The sequence below is a fragment of the Mus caroli genome, unplaced genomic scaffold (genome assembly GCF_978045245.1).
Source record: "Mus caroli unplaced genomic scaffold, Mus_caroli_1 scaffold_4, whole genome shotgun sequence".
Taxonomy (NCBI): Eukaryota; Metazoa; Chordata; class Mammalia; order Rodentia; family Muridae; genus Mus; species Mus caroli.
Window position 1 is genome coordinate 103,439,724 of NW_028227259.1, and position 18,208 is coordinate 103,457,931.

Here is an 18,208-nt window from a genome sequence, read left to right on the forward strand (position 1 = left end):
CAGTGCCTGTGACTTCACACTGGCTTGTGGGCTGGGGGTGGCTTGGTGGCACAGCTCTTGCACAGAATCTACAAAGGGGGTGGGGGGGGTTCATCCCAGCACAAGAGCGAGGAGCAGAAAGAAATAGAGGGGGAAAGACAACTGGGAAACCAGTAATTCTGTTCAATTCAAACATATTTATGTTTATGACTGAATATCTCCATGTGGCTAGAAGCTGTCCTATTAAACCAAACAGATGAACTGCAGATTATGAAAGATATGTGATAGATCTGAAGTTAAATTATAAGGTATCATGGGGGGGGGGAATATCTTTTATTAAAATATTTTATTTCTCTGTGTCTAATTCACTTCAATAGGGAAATGGTTCAATACTCAGCAGAGATATCTGTAAAAAGGCAAGATTATTTTTCTTTGCATTTTATTATGTAACACGGCGAATAGGACAATTTAATTGGGGGGGGTGAAAACCTATGGTTTTCTCTGTTCAATTTTTGTCTTTTAGAGAAGTTGAAAGAAGCTCAAAGTGGTTCCAAAGTGTTTTCCTTTGTACATGACTAGATGTTTTTGTATCCAAATTTCACACCAGGGTTCTCTAACATAATTTCAATCAACTGGATCATTTCTAGATATATATTCACCTTAAGAGGAAATAATAAATATATAAGTCTATGACAACAGATTGGTGAAAGGGAAGTTGGCACCTGGTTGAAGAGAACGGTGAGTTCATCAGCTGAAATGTTTTTTTCTGACCCCGCCTTATTGATAATTAGTCATTTTTTTAAAAATATTCTCACAACAAAGAAAAGGAAAAGACAACTCAAGAAACTACTAAATCCCTATCTAAGTTCACCAGGGGAAGAATGCTTGCCCACCCTTTTCATCCTCATGTGCTCAGAAGACACCTGCCCATGTGACAGGCTGCCTCCATCCTAGCTTGGCCCACTTTAACATCGACGGAGGTAGGAAGGTTGCAACAAAATAAAACAGCTGCGACAGACATACAAAGGCCCTCTAAGCCATCTCCTTTAACTTCCTGTGTCCACGTCACAGATATCACAACTACAGAAAGAGGGCAGGGGTCTCCTTAGGGCTCCCCATCTGCCCAGACTCATTCCCAGGGCAGGTCTGCTAAGCCAAAGCAGTCAATGCCCATACATATCAAATTTTTGTAGGTTTAACTGATGAGCCAATAAAAGCATGGACAACCGTATATAGTTATACAGTTCTGGAAAAATGATAGGAGTGGAGTCAGATAATACTTAAATTCAATTACTTACCCCCTCCCCCCACCCCCACCCCCACCCCCACCCCCCCCCACCAAATCCTCTCCAGGACAATCAGCCAATGTGAAAGATTTCACAGATCTCTTTAAAGCTGTTTCATTTGTTTTCTAGGTTTCTGTGCCATTAGTATTAACTGTCTCTCCAACCCTTGCTTGGCATTCCTGATTCTCCTTCCAGGCAAGGCTGACAACTTCTTTTCCCTGTCTCCTTCCCAAGTATTCCCCCTCGGAGGTCATCCAAATATTCAGGTTCAGTTCTTCTAGGTAACCTCTGGAGAGTGAACAGGGTGGCCCCATGGTTTTCTATACTAGGATCCCTACTTGGCCTCCACAGGTCCATGTGCCCACATCACTCTCTGTTCTCTTACCCATCTTCTTCCCTTCAGAGGAATGGTTTTTACCTGGTTCATTTGGCCTATTAAACAGTGAGGCTAATGTTACAAGAATGAGATATTAATGACATTAAAGGAGTATTGTGCTGAGCAATGAACACAGCGATATTCAGCTATCTATACTTCAGAGTATACTAGATTAGATGCTGAGGCTAGGGAATGGCAATGCAGATGCATCCTGCTGAGGATCTTCCCACAAGGCCAGTCCAAAGTGTGGTAGCACAGACACCTCGGGCAGCATGACAGGGAGCAAACCTGAAATAAGGAAGTCCTAGGCCAGGATCCTTAGTAGCCAGAAGGGCTGGCACCTCCAGGAAAACAAAGGCTTGCGACTTGCTCACCAGAGGCTGATGTTATCTCACTTGTCAGCAAATCTGCTTGAAAGGGAAAAGCAGCCAGGGCTGTTGGTGAACCCTGATTTCTGTCAAAAAATGCCCTGGGTCCTCAGTGACTCAAACATTGCTCCCTGCCCCAAACAAAACTGTCCTTAGTGCATAACACTGTTTAACTGGCTGTCATTTATCTTCTCTGCATCCTCAACAGCCAAACATTTTATTATTATTATTATTATTCCCTTTAAGAAATCAATTCTCCATGCACTTTGAACCTCACACGACCAGTTCTCTCCTCCCAAATCTTCAAATCAGCTACACACTATCTTCTCTTTTTAAACCTCCTTGTTTAATCCTCTTCGCATTGGCTGACCACCCTGGTCACAACTATGTCCAATTAAAGCAGTCATCATATGCCACGCTCCAGCTACTGCACTCATGAAGAAAGAGTCATTATTCACCATCTGAGTCTGACTGTGCCAGACATCAGTCAAGAGCTCGATAACCTTATTCCTGGATTCTTCCCCGCTTTATCCTCCCAGCTCAAGACCCGTCCTCCCAGTGAGACACTGTCAGGGCTAAATATAGCTCTACGCACACCAGCAGTTCCAGGCCATTGTCACATGGCGCTGCTGACGAAGGACTCCTTGGAGACGCGTTCACCCAAACATACATACACAAGTATGCGTGCATATTTATCCATATACACCATACGCCCCGAATCCATCTACAAACAGGCACATTTACATTCACAAGAGAAAACTGCAGCCTAGATGCTCTCCTAGCGCCCTTTACCACGCTGTGTGAGAGAACATCTCCCCGCACTGTCAGTGCCTTAGCTACAGTGCTTTGCCTGAACTGAACCAATTTGGAGGGGGTAAGGTAGCAAGCAATAGTCAAATCACACGCACACGCACACTCAGAGAGAGAGAGAGAGACAGAGAGACAGAGACAGAGCGATAGAGCGAGAGAGAACACCTCCGTTTCCGCGTTTGCCCTTTTCTCTTATACAGTGCTGCTGAAGTTATTCCCGGGGCTCTCCAATAAAGAGGAGCCTCCCTCACGCGCTCAGCCCACGAGGCTACCAGGTACCCCGGGCCACGTTATTATCACCCAGGCTAGTGTCGGAAGGCAACTCACCTGAGTCACAAAACAAAACAAAAAACAAGCTACTTGTTCAAGTTTGCATATGAGCCTGGGGAGCACACAAGTCCTGTTTCCCTGACTGTTCTGAGAGTCAGACCTTAAATTATAAGGAAACTGCAGCAAAAAATAAACAACAGCCTGAACACTCTCAAGCACCCTAGGAAACTAGTCAAAAAGTACATGGAAACAACTCTAGGTATGTACAGGAAGCTGAGAGGGAAAGCAAAAAGAATGAACGAGACTCCAACTCAGACAAACCCTCAATATCTAAGATCTACAAACCAAACAGAAGGCCTGGCCGGGGCGAGGCGCAGCACAGCGTCCCCAGATCCCCGGGTCCCCGGGTCCCCAGTGCTCAGCCCCGCACCTGTTGGGAGCGCGGCAGTCCGGGGCACGGAAGCAGCAGGCGCGAGAACTCCTAGTTCTGTGGCTCCGCCAGTGCTCGCCAGCCGAGGATCTCCCGCCACGCCGGGGCGCACTGGACAGCCGGCGCCGTTCGGGAGCAGCGTCGGCGCAGCCCGCTCCCGCCATCCCACCGCGGGGTCCCCTGGAGCACCTACCCGCATACAGCTCCGAGCCTCCGCCTCCTGGCTGCCGTACCGAGGCGCCCCCAAAGGCGAGCTCAGGACCGGGAAGGGTCGAACGCCGGAAGAAAGGGAAAACCCGCCGATCCAGTCGGGGTCCTTGTTTATACTGAAACTCCAGCCCGAGCCGCGCACACCCCCTTGCTGGGGAAATGCCCGCCTCCTGCCGCAGGCCACGCCCCAGCCCGCCGCAGGCCACGCCCATCCTGCGCTGGCCAATCGTGGCGCAGCTCTCCGCCCACGCCGCCCTGCAGCGGGCGCTCGGGGACTTGCCTGGGTTCCGCGGATAGGGACTCCCGTGACGCTGCGGCCGTTCCCACCCACGCTGCAGAGGCTGGCTTGCTGGCGCAGCGGGTCTCGGCAGCCTGGGCAGGGCCCAGTCCGGCGCGCGTTTCCTCCTTCGTGTCGCTGCCCGCGGCTGTTTGTGCACTCATGTGTCGCCGAGTGTGTATTCATTTGCCTTGTGTGCTCTACCTGTAAATACCGGCTCGACTCGTTGTACAGTATCTATTATCATAATTATGAGCTGAAGGTTACTGTCCGTGTAACTTTCGGAGGAGATCTGAGAGGAACCACGAAGCACTTGCTGAGTGCTGGGTATTGTAATAAACGCTGGGAGCACACTGGTGGCCGCAACCGGCTGGTCCCAGAAGCTTACTGGCTCCTGGAGGGCAAACGCTAAATAAACTGCTATTCAATCCACATGTAAAATTACAGGTGTTAGAACTTTCGCAAAGGAAAAGAAGATACTCTAGTGTGTAAGACTAGTCCTCGGTGAAGGTTGTTTCTATCATTGTAGCCACATACTTAATTGAGTCAGCCATTGAATACCTGATAACTATTTTAGAAAAAAAAATAATAAAGAGGTAAGAACTCAATACTCTCCTATGCGTGATAGAAAGGTAAGGGAAGAAATTGAAATAAAGATACCTTACCCATAGGGGCGGGGGGGGGGGATGCACAAGATTTGGAGACTTTGCAGTGCAGCTGTGACCCTGAGTATAAAAAGCAGGCTTTGTAAGCTTCCGTTCATACATAAACACTGTAGACTGTAATTGGCCTTATTAACATGGAGCAACACGGTCCCTCCTCTAAGGTCCCTGCCTCTTCTCTCTGGGATGGAAAGAGCCTCTTTTAACCTAACGTTCATGTTCCTTGACTGTTCTTGGCTGGTCCCTGTCTCTCCCATACTTCCTGCTTCACTATCCTACACATATTCTACAGATGCATCTCCTCAGGTCTGCAATTTATTCTGAAAACCCTGAGCCTTTGGTTTACCTCTGGTGTCTTCACTGTGAAGGAGAATGGGTCCACACAAGAAGCCGACTTCCATCCTGAGTCGATTAACAAGTAGACCATATGACACTGGGCAAAGCACACTCTTCCTGCTCACGTAGCAAGAAACTAAAAGGGCTGAACTAAACCAGTATTTCTTAGTAGTGCCACCAGAAATGCCCTTTGTGACATCTGTGAGCTCTCAAGACTGCTGAGAAGGCAACCCAGACAGCTGCCTTTTTACTTCCTAAAGTCTTTGCCGCTAAGCAAAAGATGAAATGTTCACTTTAGAATCTAAAAATGTAAAGCAGATACCACTATGATATTGACGCTGTTTTACCTTATTCGGGCTGGCCTTTCAGGGTCCTTCTAACTCCAACGTGAAAACTATTATTTGTGGATACACCTTAGGAGCCAGCATTCCTAACCATAGCCCTGTGTCTATCACACAGACACCCATGAAACCCTCCTCAAGGCACTATAGGTCTCTGAACCCCTGTTTACTCACACAGTGAATGGAAAGAACTGAATTCTTCAACTTCACACACACACACACACACACACACACGTTTAACATAAAAATGTAAATATTAGTAAACTCAACAGTCACGTTGAGGCAAATCGAGTCCTCGGAGTAGAATCCCATTCCAGCGCTGAAGGATAGTGACCTGTGTTGCACTTCCATCACACAGGGACTGTATAGCTATGTAAGGAAAGGTTGTCCTATGCCTCTTCTAATACTCATGTGTGCAAAAGTGCAAGTATCATCATGAATGGTACAAGTCCAACTTCCTTTCTTTTTTGGCACTTTCATTTCCAAAGAAAAATCCCAGCTTACATCATGCTATATTCAGAGTATTTTTCAACCCACCTTTTCGGAACAATGATGCTATTGATTGACGGGTCCCATGAGTTATTTACATAGATGTCAATGTGCAATCTCTACTGATATGTTTTCTTCAGCTTGTGATGTTATAAATAGTTCACTTTGTTTTATTTATTACTGTTGTGTGTGTGCATAATGTGTGTGAGAGAGCCAGTATCTGTCCACGTACACACGCGCGCGCACACAAACACACACACACACAGGCACACGCGCACACTTACGCATGCACACACTACTGCATGGGTGTGGAAGCCTGAAGACAACTTTTGGAAGTTTCGCTCTGAGTTCCAGGAATGGAACACAAGGGTCAGGTTTCCATAGCAAGTGCTTTTAACCGCTGAGCCATCATAGTGACCCAACATACATGTTTTTAGCTTTCTTTCTTCTCTCTTTTAGATTTATTTACATGTGTTTGTGTGTGTGTGTATACATGAGTATGGGTCCCTACAAAGACCAAAAAGACTCCATGCCCTGGAGCTAGTATTACAGGGCTGTGAGCAGTAAGCGGCCTGATGTGGCTGCTGGAATTTAAACTCCTGTCCTTTGCAAAAGCAACAATCTCTCTTAAACACCGAGCCATCTCTCCAGCCTTCTGTTTTTTGATAATCTATCCATGTTAGCATATATCGCTGTCATCAACTCGTTCTTACCCACTGTTGAATGGCTTACCATATCTGTGCTACATCTGATTGTGTTATGTTTAATCACATAAGCCACAAGAGGCAGCTACCATTACTTACACTGTGACAAGAAGGAATGAGGCTCAGGACAATAAAGAAGCCACATATCCTGAATCCAGGGCTCTCGTTCTTCCAGTTCCAGTAAGGCAATAATCACTCATGTGAGTTTGTGAAGGATGTTTAAAAGTCTAAGATGTGCATTTAAGTTAGAAACAAGCTGTTTACTCGCAGTGCAATGATTATTATTAGCCTAAAATAGATGCAAGTTTAATTCAATTAGTTACAACTTGCTATCTCATTTAGGCCTCTGAACCTTAAGTGAAAATGAAAACAGAACCATGTTCAAATATCAAACCTCCTGAGGTAAAAGAAAATGAGGCGCCAGAACACCACTCAAGATCAAAGAAGAAAAGGAGTAAGGGAACGTATCATAAAGGCGATGCCGTGGAAACGCTGCAGGTATCCAAGGCCGATGGAGTAGGGAGCGTATTATAAAGTCAGCACAGTGGAAATGCTGCAGGTATGTATCTGAATCAGACTAGCAGCTCTTGCTTGGAATTCTCTTTCTTCTGTTTATTTTTGAGAACTTCATATGTGAGTATACTGCATTTATATTATTTCCACTTATCCTGCTTCCTTCTCCAACTCCTCCTGACCCCCAGCCTGTGTTCATGACCTTGTCTATTATTATAGAAGAATTATTATATTATACACAGAGAGGAGAGAGCAACAATCTGTAGAGTCCAATTAGTGTCCACATGCGAGCATTCACAGCTAACCCCTCAGGACTGAGAAACCTAAGCCTAACCTCCTTCCCTAGCCACTCATGGACTGCCTGTAGCTTTTCTTCTAGACTGGGGCCTTGTGACATTTTTCTCATCCATGTTAACACATTCATTTGTATGGTCTCGTGTGGGTCGCCATAGTGTTGAGAGTGCATGAGTGCAGGCTTCCTGTTGTGTAGAAGACAGTGTTTCACAGCAGTCACCCGGGTCCTCTGGCTTTTACAAGCTTTCTGTTTCCTCCTCCGCTATGGTCCCCAAGACTTAGGTGCGAGGTGTCCCAGGTGAGCTGGGGACCTCGTCATTTGTTCCTGCATTTTGGTTGTTTGAGGACCTCTGCCATATTATTCATCTACTGCAAACAATGAAGTCTATCTGATGAGGGTGAGGACTGGTAATTATCTATGGGAGTAAGGATAGATATTTAGCATATGGTTGGAAGAAATATTAGTTGAGCAAAGTGATTGTAGTTGGATCTTCTCTAGAGGCTATGACTTGCTCCAGACATGGGTTCTTGGCTAGGCTCATAGTACCAGGCATAAGGTCCTTCCTACTGAGAAGCCCTTAGGTTCAATTAGACAGCTGCTGGTTGCCCTCAAGATAGAAGTGCCACTATTGCAAAGTTGGAACCATTTTGCCAGGCCCAGACCCATCTTTATTGAGGTTCCCAGACTTTACAGCTCGGTAGTATTGTGAATAACTTTTCTCCTTTGGAGACTTCTGATAGCCTGGGTTGATAAAGGTCTGTACGGGCTTTATGAAATAGCCATGTAACTCCTTGGTGTTTCTACATTTTGACAATTATTGTTCTCTCAGTCATTCTGGAATATAGGTTTGCGCAGTTGAAGATATGAAACCTGAGCTCCGGTTGGTACATGGAAAGAAACAAAGGCCCAAGTTGTTCATCAGCGAGCCTGCACACGGCCTGTTCATCCAGCTTTAAAAAGCAAGGAGGGTAAACCTAAACCCACTTGGCAAGGATGCTGTACACGGCCTGTCGTTCATGTTGACGAAAGACTGTGAGAATTTTATACAGCAGAGTCATGGAGAATGAACAGATAAGCCATTGACAAACTGCACCCAGTACTTTCTGAATGCCACTTTACTGCTTCTTAACCTGTAGAGTATTCAAAGAGCTTCTTGGTGACATACAAATACAATACTTTTCTTCTTCAACAGGCAAAGCATAATAAAAAAAAAAAAAAACTCTGAAATCTACAGCATTTCACAGATGAACCACTACTTGTTAAAGAAAGGAAAGCCCTTTCTTAGTTTACAACAAACAGATTTTAAAGAGAGGAAGAAAGTGTAACACCCCTCCCCCCACCCCCCGACTCATACACACCACAAAGAGAGAACCACTGCAGTTGTGTGACCAGGATACTGGAGATCACGAAGCTCCCTCCCTGGGGCCCTCTGTCTTTAAACTCTCACTCTTACTCTATAGCAACGGAAAGATGAGTTGCTGTGCCAAGGTCTTGGGGCAATGATAAGAGCTTGGCTCCAGACCCTAGAGAAAATCCCTTATTTCCTTCCTTGTTCTTCACTGTTGCTCTCCATGCCTTTCCACCCCTTATTGTCTGAGGACCTACAACAGAAGGGGAAGGAGGTCTAGCTTGGCGTGCTTTGGTTTTGTGTCCTCTTCCCGCTTTGACCTAAGGAAAGCCTGCCTGTGACCAACCTAGCTTAGAGCATGGCCAGGTTGGAATCCTGTATTCTATTTTCATAGAAATTCAAAGATGTGGGGCAGGGGGGCTCCAAACATTCACATCCCTGGAGCACAGTAAGAAGGGCAGGGAAGGCAGGATCTAAAATTTATTTACTTGTGATTCTAACTCCCTGCTCAGGGCCACAAATCCTTTGATGACTATAAAATGAGCCCTGCTGCTTTGGGGAAACTTCTGTGTTCAGACAAATGGCCAGGGTGGCCTTGGAACAGGCATCTCAACACTTACCAACATGTGTCAGTTTGTAAAATGCTTCCCCATCTCCTGAACTGCCTTAGGGAGGGCACTGAGAGCCATTCAGTGTGACAGCAGCCATGATAGAAGATAGGCAATTCATTCTCTGAGAGCATGCGAAGGAAGACTTCGTCCCTATGAGGAGGGACTTGAATACAGAAGATCACTTCAGAAACTGTCTCTTCCAGATCCTGGCCCTTGCAGCTCTCTATCTCAAAGGCCCTAATGTTCCACAAAGAATGTAACAGCGGCATGGGAAATTCCACTCTGCAAAGGATAGTTTTTTTCAATTCCTTTATGGACGTGTAAAAATTCTAAAAATTACTATAGACAAGAACTACCAAAACATTTCCTTTAATAAGCATAATTATTACACATACCAATTCATATCCATAGAGAGTAGCTACATGTGACACAAGACATGTTTCTCTTTATATAGAGTAAAAGCTGATGTAACTTGACATGATCACAAGGTCACAGAGCAGGCATCTCTGTTGATCATGCAATAAACAATAGCATACTTTTCTGTGCTGAGGAAGAAACACCTAATAAACATGGGTCATGGGTTAAAGTGCATCAACACTTTGAGCTGCAGTGTAACCGTGCATGAGCTCAGATGGATATTCATCATTGGACATTTCAGGTATATTTCTCTATTTGTGACTTCTATGCAGGCAAGATTTGTCTGTTTTCTTCTGAAGGAGTTGACTTTAAAGTGAATTAAGAAGAAAATACTTTTACGTTGCTTTATTTGGAGACAGGATATCACATGTCCTGGACTACATCAAACTCTCCTCGAGACCAGGGATGACAAGAGAGTTTTATATTTGAGATAACGTTCAGCCTTTCACAATAAGCTTTGTAATTTTTCTACAAGGTCCCTTCCTTTTTAACTAATGATCACTCTATGTCCTAGAACACAGAGTAAGAAGGAAGAAAGGAGAAATGAATAATAGAATAAGACAATTTTTGGAGCTGGAAGGAATATTAATTTTTATCTCTTCTAATCTTTCCTATCCTCATGCCACCAATCAAAGCATTTCTGAGATGAAGAAATCGAGTCCCAGAGAGAATGAATGATAATAGCAAAGCTAGAGTTGTCCAAGACCCGAATATAACTCAGGACTTCAAGTGCTACCTGATTTGACTTGCTAATTATTATCCCTGCAGGGCCAACTCTGGGAGGGCTACCTTGACATTATAGGTGTAAAACTTGTCATCAAATGCTGAGGACAGATAGTGTAAACTAAGGACTCTTGATGAAATGACAAAGAATTTTCTAGATACTGCTGACACATTGAAATTTTCTAAATATTACTAATACTGTTAATATTATTATGCTCTTATTTAATGTCTAAGGCAATAAAAGGATGGACTGTTTAATACCTTACCAGAAATCATTTTTTAGTTAATCTATTAGACCTCACAAAATTAAGGTGGTCAAAGGGCTTCTTCAATTAGCAAATGCTGTTGTTATAAAAGCACATACCTAAGAACTCATCTCCCTTATAGTCATATAGCCAATCACAACATTACATCACCTTTTAAATCAACTAAACAGTTTCTCTAAAGCACTGACTTCTAGATGATTCTGTGATACTAAATCTGTGAAAATACCCAAATCTTCATTCTGACATGTGGATAAACATCATCTCAGTAGTAGAACCAACATCCACACAGTACTTCTGGATGACTCTATGTATGGAAAAGCACAGCATTGAATGCACGTCATACACTTACACACACAAGTCCTTACACACACAATCCCACACACTCACTCACTCACAAGGAACAGATCCTAGAATTCATCTGCATTTCTCTGGATGGCTGAGAGAATGCCTGTTTCTGGGTCCAGCTGAGCCTGGGTATGGGAGGCCAGTAGAGCTTTAACTTAATCGGAAGAATTCAATTCTTCTCATGAAGAAAGACTTCGCAGATTTGACAGTGTGTTTATTATGACCATTCCATTGGTAGGTAAAAGAATACTCTTTTTTTGTGTAAAGTCCTTAAAAAATAGAAGAATTTATCATCAAAGTTAGATCTTTTTCCATATAGCTATATTACATAACTGTAAACTTTTAAATTTATTTAAACACAATGTTTACTCATGAAGTGATAAATTTATCCTATTTTGTTTCTACTTACAGATCAATCACAGTTATAAAATGCCTAACACTATCCAGATAATTGTACTGCGTCAGACCATGTACAATGATAGTGCGCATGACATAAGTTTGTTAAAGAATTATGATGGTTCTTGTGTGACTTATCAAGCCTCTTGCATCTTGATGTGACTGTGTGGGTCCCACTCTGCGACAACGGGCACTGTGACACACAGTTAGCACATGAATAAGCTTGGATTCTTAACTGAAACCTGCTTAAAAGTCAAATCTCTCACAGTCACACGATTAGCATATGATGAACATTTCCAAGGCCTGGAATTAACTGGTGATAATTTTAGAATCTACAATTACCCACACAATTGTCTCTAATTAGCTGTCTCTGAAGAGTGGTCAAGTGTGGGAAGAAGTGGAAGTTGACTCCAGCTCCCCAAGTGTGGAAGGGTGCGTTCACTTGAGATCTGTTCCAACAGCGAAGGAGGTGTGCTGGGGTTAGCATATGGATGGGAGGGACATGGCTGTCACCGAAGTAGAGCTTGAGAAAAGTGAGGACAAAAGAGAAGACAAGTTTTCTAAGCCAGACCACGGCCCTGTGAGTTAAGAGATCCTCTACATGCTGACGGAACTGAATCTGAGGAGACCTAAGGTGTTCTCTCCTCAAGTAGGAATTTAACACCTCTCACAGCAAGACAAAAACTCTCCCTCCAGTCTAGACGAAGTCCCCTAGATAAACAAAACATGTGCCTTATGTTCTGTTTGTTTTTTTATAAAAACTCACAACAAATTCTTCTCCGAAATACCCTGGTTAAAAAGTCAAACACCAGCTGTTACAAGTCATAAGCCCAGTTTTTGTTCCGGATGTCCAAAACACTAGCAAGCTCCATTTTCCTCCAAAACAGTTGAACTAGGACATGCTGTCATGAAAACATCTCTAAATAGAGGTTGTTTGGTTAGCCTTAGCCCCTCTCACTTTAAAGCTAACCGTAACCTTTCCGTTTAGGGTACACAACAAAATAAAAATGAATAAGAGTTTTGTTCTTTCTCTTAATGAGACAAATCGCTGTGGAAGCCAACCCTGTACAATGTGTCAGAAGAGCAAACTTGAGGAAAGAAAGCCTCACACTCAAGGGGCCTGCTGTGTTTCATGACATCACAGGAAAAGTTCTATCCCTCTGTGTCTCTCTGTCTCTTTCTCACTGTCCCCTCCCCCACCTCTCTCTTTTCCCACTCACCCCACCCCCTTTCTATGGAAACCAGGCTATGGAGAAGGGCCAGTGGGTAAAGGACTTGTCTCTTAAGCATGGAGCCCTGAGCTTGGATCCCCAGAACCCTTGTAATGCCTGACTTAGCAAATCACACCAGCAACCCCACTGCTCCAACAAAGGGATGGCAAGGAGAGACCCAGGAGTCCCCAATAGCTCTCAGGCCAATCAGCCTTTTGTATGCAGAGGGAAGGGGGGCTGTGTCTCAAACAAGATGGAAGGCAAGGACATACATCTGAGCTTGTGAACCTTGGCCTCTCTCTCAATCTCCCTCTCTCTCTCTCTCTCTCTCTCTCTCTCTCTCTCTCTCTCTCTCTCTCTCTCTCACACACACACACACACACACACACACACACACGCACACGCACACGCACACGCACACACACATGATTTGAAAATTACAAAACAATGAAACAAATTTCCCTCCAAAGCCGGGAGCAGTCATCCACATCTTAAGGAAGTAGAAATGTCTGGTCTGCTAGGCACCAGTGCTTTGGGAGAAAATAACATGGTAGTGGGCCTTTGCCCAAACGCTGGTTTCAGAGCTTGTTTCAGAGATCTCTGGAGAGAAGTAGTTCTAGAGCTTGTTCTAGAGAGCTCTGGAGAGTCCTTGGCAGTGTTTCAAAAGAACTCTAGTAAAATTAGAACAAAACACAACCAAGCAGCTTAGAGAAAACTGTCTCAGATCCTTAGAGTTCCGCACGGAAGGGAAAGATCGCCACTGGCAAATAGTGCTCCTCTGAAGACTAGCTTTTTTTGTTTTATTTGTTTTTGCGTGTTTGTTTGATTGATTGATTTCTTTGTTTACTTGCATTTCATTTTGAGACAGGTCTCATGTAGCTTAGGCTGGCTTCCAACTCAATACACAGCCTGATGATAAACACCAAATCTTCCTACCTCTGCCTCCCAGTGCTAGGTCTGCGGCTCTGTGTCACCATGGCCATTTTATGCAGCCCAAGGTTTTAAACATGCCAGGCAAGCACTCTGCCAACTGAGCTACACAATCCTCTCTCAAATAAATACTGCCTTGTATCTATAGGTGTTAGTGAGAGATATGAGCTCTTCAATAGCTGAGTGGCTTGAGAAGGCCCGGGAGGGACAGACTAGTCCCAGCCCGACTGCTATCTGCGAGAAGGGCAAGCCTGTCTCTGAGCCCACGTCTGCCTGGTTACACTGACGTTCCTGAGACTCTCCATCCACGTCTGGGAATCTGTTCTCACTTTTCCTGATGGCCCCGGCCATGCCCAACAACAAAAAGCAAAAACAAAACCGTGCCTCTCACCTCAGAGGTTTGATAGTATATTTTGCAGCCAAATATAAACCACAATGTTCTAGACACAAATTTAGATTATTCCAAACCCCATGTCCCAGTGTGATAGCAGTCCAGTGAAGTTTTCATAGTATCCAAACAAGGTAAATCCTAAACATGGTCCCAGACAATCCAAGAACATCGAAGGCTTTCCAAGATCCAAGGCTACCAATAAACAAGATGTTGGAACAGAGAAATTCTACTATAGCCCTTAATGGTATCTGATGACACATTTAGCTTTTGGTTGCTGGAAGCTAGGGGTCTGTCCAAAATACTTTACCTAATAGCTGCAAGGACATTGGTCACACACAGAGGGGGACAACAAATACCCATGTCAGGTAAGTTGGGTGTGAATGAGCAACTTTCCTACTCTTTACATCCCTGATGTTCAGGTCAGTTAACTAGCATTGTAGGATGCCTGGCAGGGTGGGGCATTTTTCTGGGATGTTAGTGGAACAGCTCAGCTCTATACGACAGCAGGTGACTCACACTTACTGTACAAAGGCACAGGATCATCCCTGCTTTGGGCTGGCGAAAACACAGTTAAGATACAATTTCTGTGAGAGATGATATAATGTAACATTGGCCCTGGATCCAGTTGATTTCCATGCCAGTCAGGTAACCAACTGCCCTGCTGGGCCTGGGACCAGCCAGGTCTTAATGTTGAATTTCATGCCTTAAAAGATCAAAACCAAACCATTTTTTCCTTTATTTTACATCAGTGAGGGGGTATTGGCACGCTGCTCATGTGGAAGACACAGGACACTTTGTGGGAGTTGGTACTTTCCACTATGTGAGCTCTGGGGATCAACTAGGGTTGTCAGGCTTGAATCCGGAGCCTTTACTACAGGGTCTCCTTCGTGGCACTAGGGAAAACCTTTAGATGTGGGTTGATTCCCTAAATTGAGACATTGTTTAAAAAGCATTTGTAGGTCAGGCATTAATAAAAACCACTGGGGAAAAAACAGAGAAGGTGGCTGTTCATCATAAAATGACCAGGAAAGCAAGGCAGACAGCATCAGAGGTCTGGATAAGCTGTCCTCACGGAGACGCCTACTCCTGGGACAGAGATGTACTCACCAGAGCTGTCCTCGGCTAGCCTGGGAACGCTGCTCATCTTTCAGAAGTATAAGACGGAGTGAGCAGTGAATTGTGTCAGGATAGGGTCATCTGACTCCATTGTTAAGTATGGAAAGCACTTTAGGATCCCTGGAGGATATTAAGTCTCTCTAAAATTATAAGTCTATTTTTGATCTTCTATTAGAACGAGATTGAGTAAAAATCTTGAGGTAGAGATGGAGTCCGATTGGCAGAGCGCTTGTCTGCATGTGGAAAGTTCTTGATGTCACCTCCAGTGCTCACAAACTGAAGCACAGGAGGACCAGAAGTTCAAGACATACCTATTTATCATTTATAGGCAAATTAAGGCCAGCCTAGGAGAGAAGAGAGAATAGGGTGGGGATGTATAGTAATATAATCTTATAAACAACTAGAAAAGGCACAGACTAGCAATGACCTTCTCTGTACTCTGCTCTGATGCCACAACAATGCTAACCATACAGTAGGTGCTCCATGTTTAATTAGTGAGTTAAAATATTACTGCTTTTTATATATTATGTTTAAAGCCTAAATTTACTTTCCCTGAATGGTTCCTCTCTTCTTGACCAACCTCTCCATAAGCCTGAAGTAATTATAGATCAAATGGACCATGGATCACCCGCTGGCTTCAGGTGAGAGGTACCCAGGGCCAGACTATACCCGCTGCTTCAAAGACACGCGTTGGGTGCCTTTGCCCTGTGCCCACGTGCTAAGCCCTCTGCTAACTACGCTGGGGTGAGATCTCTTTCTGCTTTAAGCCCTGTGTGTTAGGATGGTCAGGCTCTAGAGAGGGCTTGATGATCAATGTTATGAAGGCACAGAGTTGTGGTCTGACAATTCCATGGTTTGCATTAGAAGATTTCTCCCCTCTTCCCAGCAGAACTTCCCATCACTTTCTCCCTTCTGACCACGCCCCTTTCTTGACCACTCCCCTTTCTTGAAAGCCCAGGGTCTTGATCTCAATGCCTATATCAAGGCCTTGGCCTCTTCCTTTTTTTCTCAGGAGACCTCCCATTTTCTCTTCCTGCTTCTGGCCCAGCTGCATTCTGAGACAAGCTAAACTTCAGCCTATCCGATGGCTATCTCTCCTCACAGACAGACACTCATGTGATTTACTTCAAGGTCAGAGCATCTCCCAAGTCTGGTGTGATAGGCAGCCGAGTCCTTCCTTTGCTTCACAATGGACAAGAGTTCACTATGTTTAAGCAATTTGAATCCTCAAGTTTATTTTTTACATTTTCTATACATAATAACTCAAATGAGTAGATTATTTACCTGCGGGGGAACGAACCTGCCTAAGGCTTTCCTCAGACAATTCTACATACACAGGATGAACTTTCAGAGCCCACAGATAGAGTGCTAATAACTGCTGTTTCTGTCCTTTAGTTTTATTATTTTTATTTTTCATTTACGTGTATGTACATGCCGGTACCCTCAGATGACAATGAAGTGTATCAGATCCATGAAGCTTGAGTCACAGGAGTTGTGAGCCACCATGTGGGTGTTGGGAACTGGGCTCAGGTACTCTGCAAGAGCAGCCCAAGTTCTTAACTGCTGAGCCATCTCTGCAGTCCCTTTGTCCACCTTTGGAAACTGAGCCATCTCTGCAGCCCCTTCGCCCACCTTTGGAAATCTACTGACAATACCTTAATCTTCAGTTGCTACATAAAATCCTTAAATAGTTGCCATAGACTATTAGATTACAACAGTTAACACTAACAAACATAACTTTCTGCACATCAATTGAATTCTATAGTAGATTTTGAGGACTCAATGTTATAATCCCTAGTGACGAGTTAACATGCTTGTAGGACCCAGTAATGCAATCCCTTTATCGTGAGGATTTTTCCCTGTACAAGTTAGCGTTCTCTGAGGACATTCAAGTTAAATTTAAAGAAAGGTGGAGAGCATAGCTAATATTTATGAACATTTTTGTTGCATGATTTCCTAATATATGTTCTTAACTTTGTAAATTTTATATACAACACCTAGTGTTATCTCCATCATCATCGAAGTGGAAAGTGAAGAAGTGGGAAGTTTTACTTCATTGAATAAAAACAACATCTAACAACAGAGACAAGTTTTGGACCCAAAGAGACCTTAGTCCACAGAGCGTGCATTTTGTATCACAAGCAGAGTTTATAGAACAGACACACAAACATTGTCCGACTTTCAAACAAGAGCTATACCAAAAGCGAAACAAACACTGGTGTGCTTTCCCCTGAGGTTGGGGCAGACAATGTTGCACAATGATCAGGATTGCCCACCATGGAAAGAGGAAGAACCTGTACAAAACCCCCACTCAGAGCTGACTTGAACGAAATCCCAGTCACTTCAAGCTTCGTGTCTAAGCCTCCTCCACATCTAAGACGACACTGATGCGTGCTTTGGAACTGAGGTTAAATGATGCATCCAAACTCATTAGCACAAACTCTGGAAAATGAAACTCAATAAATGGGAGTTAATTAAATATCATCATCGCAGCTATAAAGCAGCCTCTCCCGTGCCTCACACCTCAGCCTCTTCCAGAGTCTTTTAGCAGTCAGGGGACCCCAGCACTCAGGAGGAGGGTACAGGAGGATCAGAGGTTCAAGGTTAACCTGGGCTCTTTAAAGAGTTTGAGGCCACATTGAGAAACAGACTATTTCATAAAGCAACACACACACACACACACACACACACAGTTATTTTAAAGCATGTGACTAGCCAGGCATGATGTTAAACACCTGTAACCCCAGTACTTGGAGACTGAACACTGAGGCAAGAGATGACTGCGAGTTCAAGCTGGTGTGGACTACAGAGTAAGGTGTCTCTTCCTGTTCTGTGTCACTTCACTTTGTGTTGCTGAAAAGCTATTTGAAAATTATAAACATCCTTCAAAGACTCTTGCTTGTATCTTCTAAATAAGTATATTATTATATATAAACCACAGTATATTATCCCCGAAGAAAATCCAATAATAGCCCCTTATCATCTAATTTCTACTACATATTTAAATTTTCTGAGTGATCCTCAAAACTATCCCCAAGAATATTTTAAGTCTTCTTCAAGAAACTAGACCACTTGTCCAGATTATCCTGTATTTTTCCTCTTTTTTTT

The 18,208-nt window shown here is 44.0% G+C and overlaps 1 protein-coding gene across 4 annotated transcripts in view; it reads right to left on the reverse strand.

The window, feature by feature from the left end:
• The window catches only part of Rasgef1b (RasGEF domain family member 1B), a 519,799-nt gene that overhangs the window by 31,647 nt on the left and 469,944 nt on the right, over positions 1-18,208 (reverse strand). Inside the window, exon 1 of one of the 4 annotated variants that reach the window (XM_021162265.3) lies at positions 3,713-3,857. The exons of 2 other annotated variants lie outside the window; for them this stretch is intronic. In XM_021162265.3, coding sequence (XP_021017924.1) covers positions 3,713-3,718 — 6 coding nt within the window. In that variant the 5' untranslated portion in view covers positions 3,719-3,857. Of the gene's footprint in view, positions 1-3,519; positions 3,541-3,712; positions 3,858-18,208 lie in introns of those variants that run through there. One more of the 4 variants, XM_029477552.2, reaches the window with a different exon arrangement.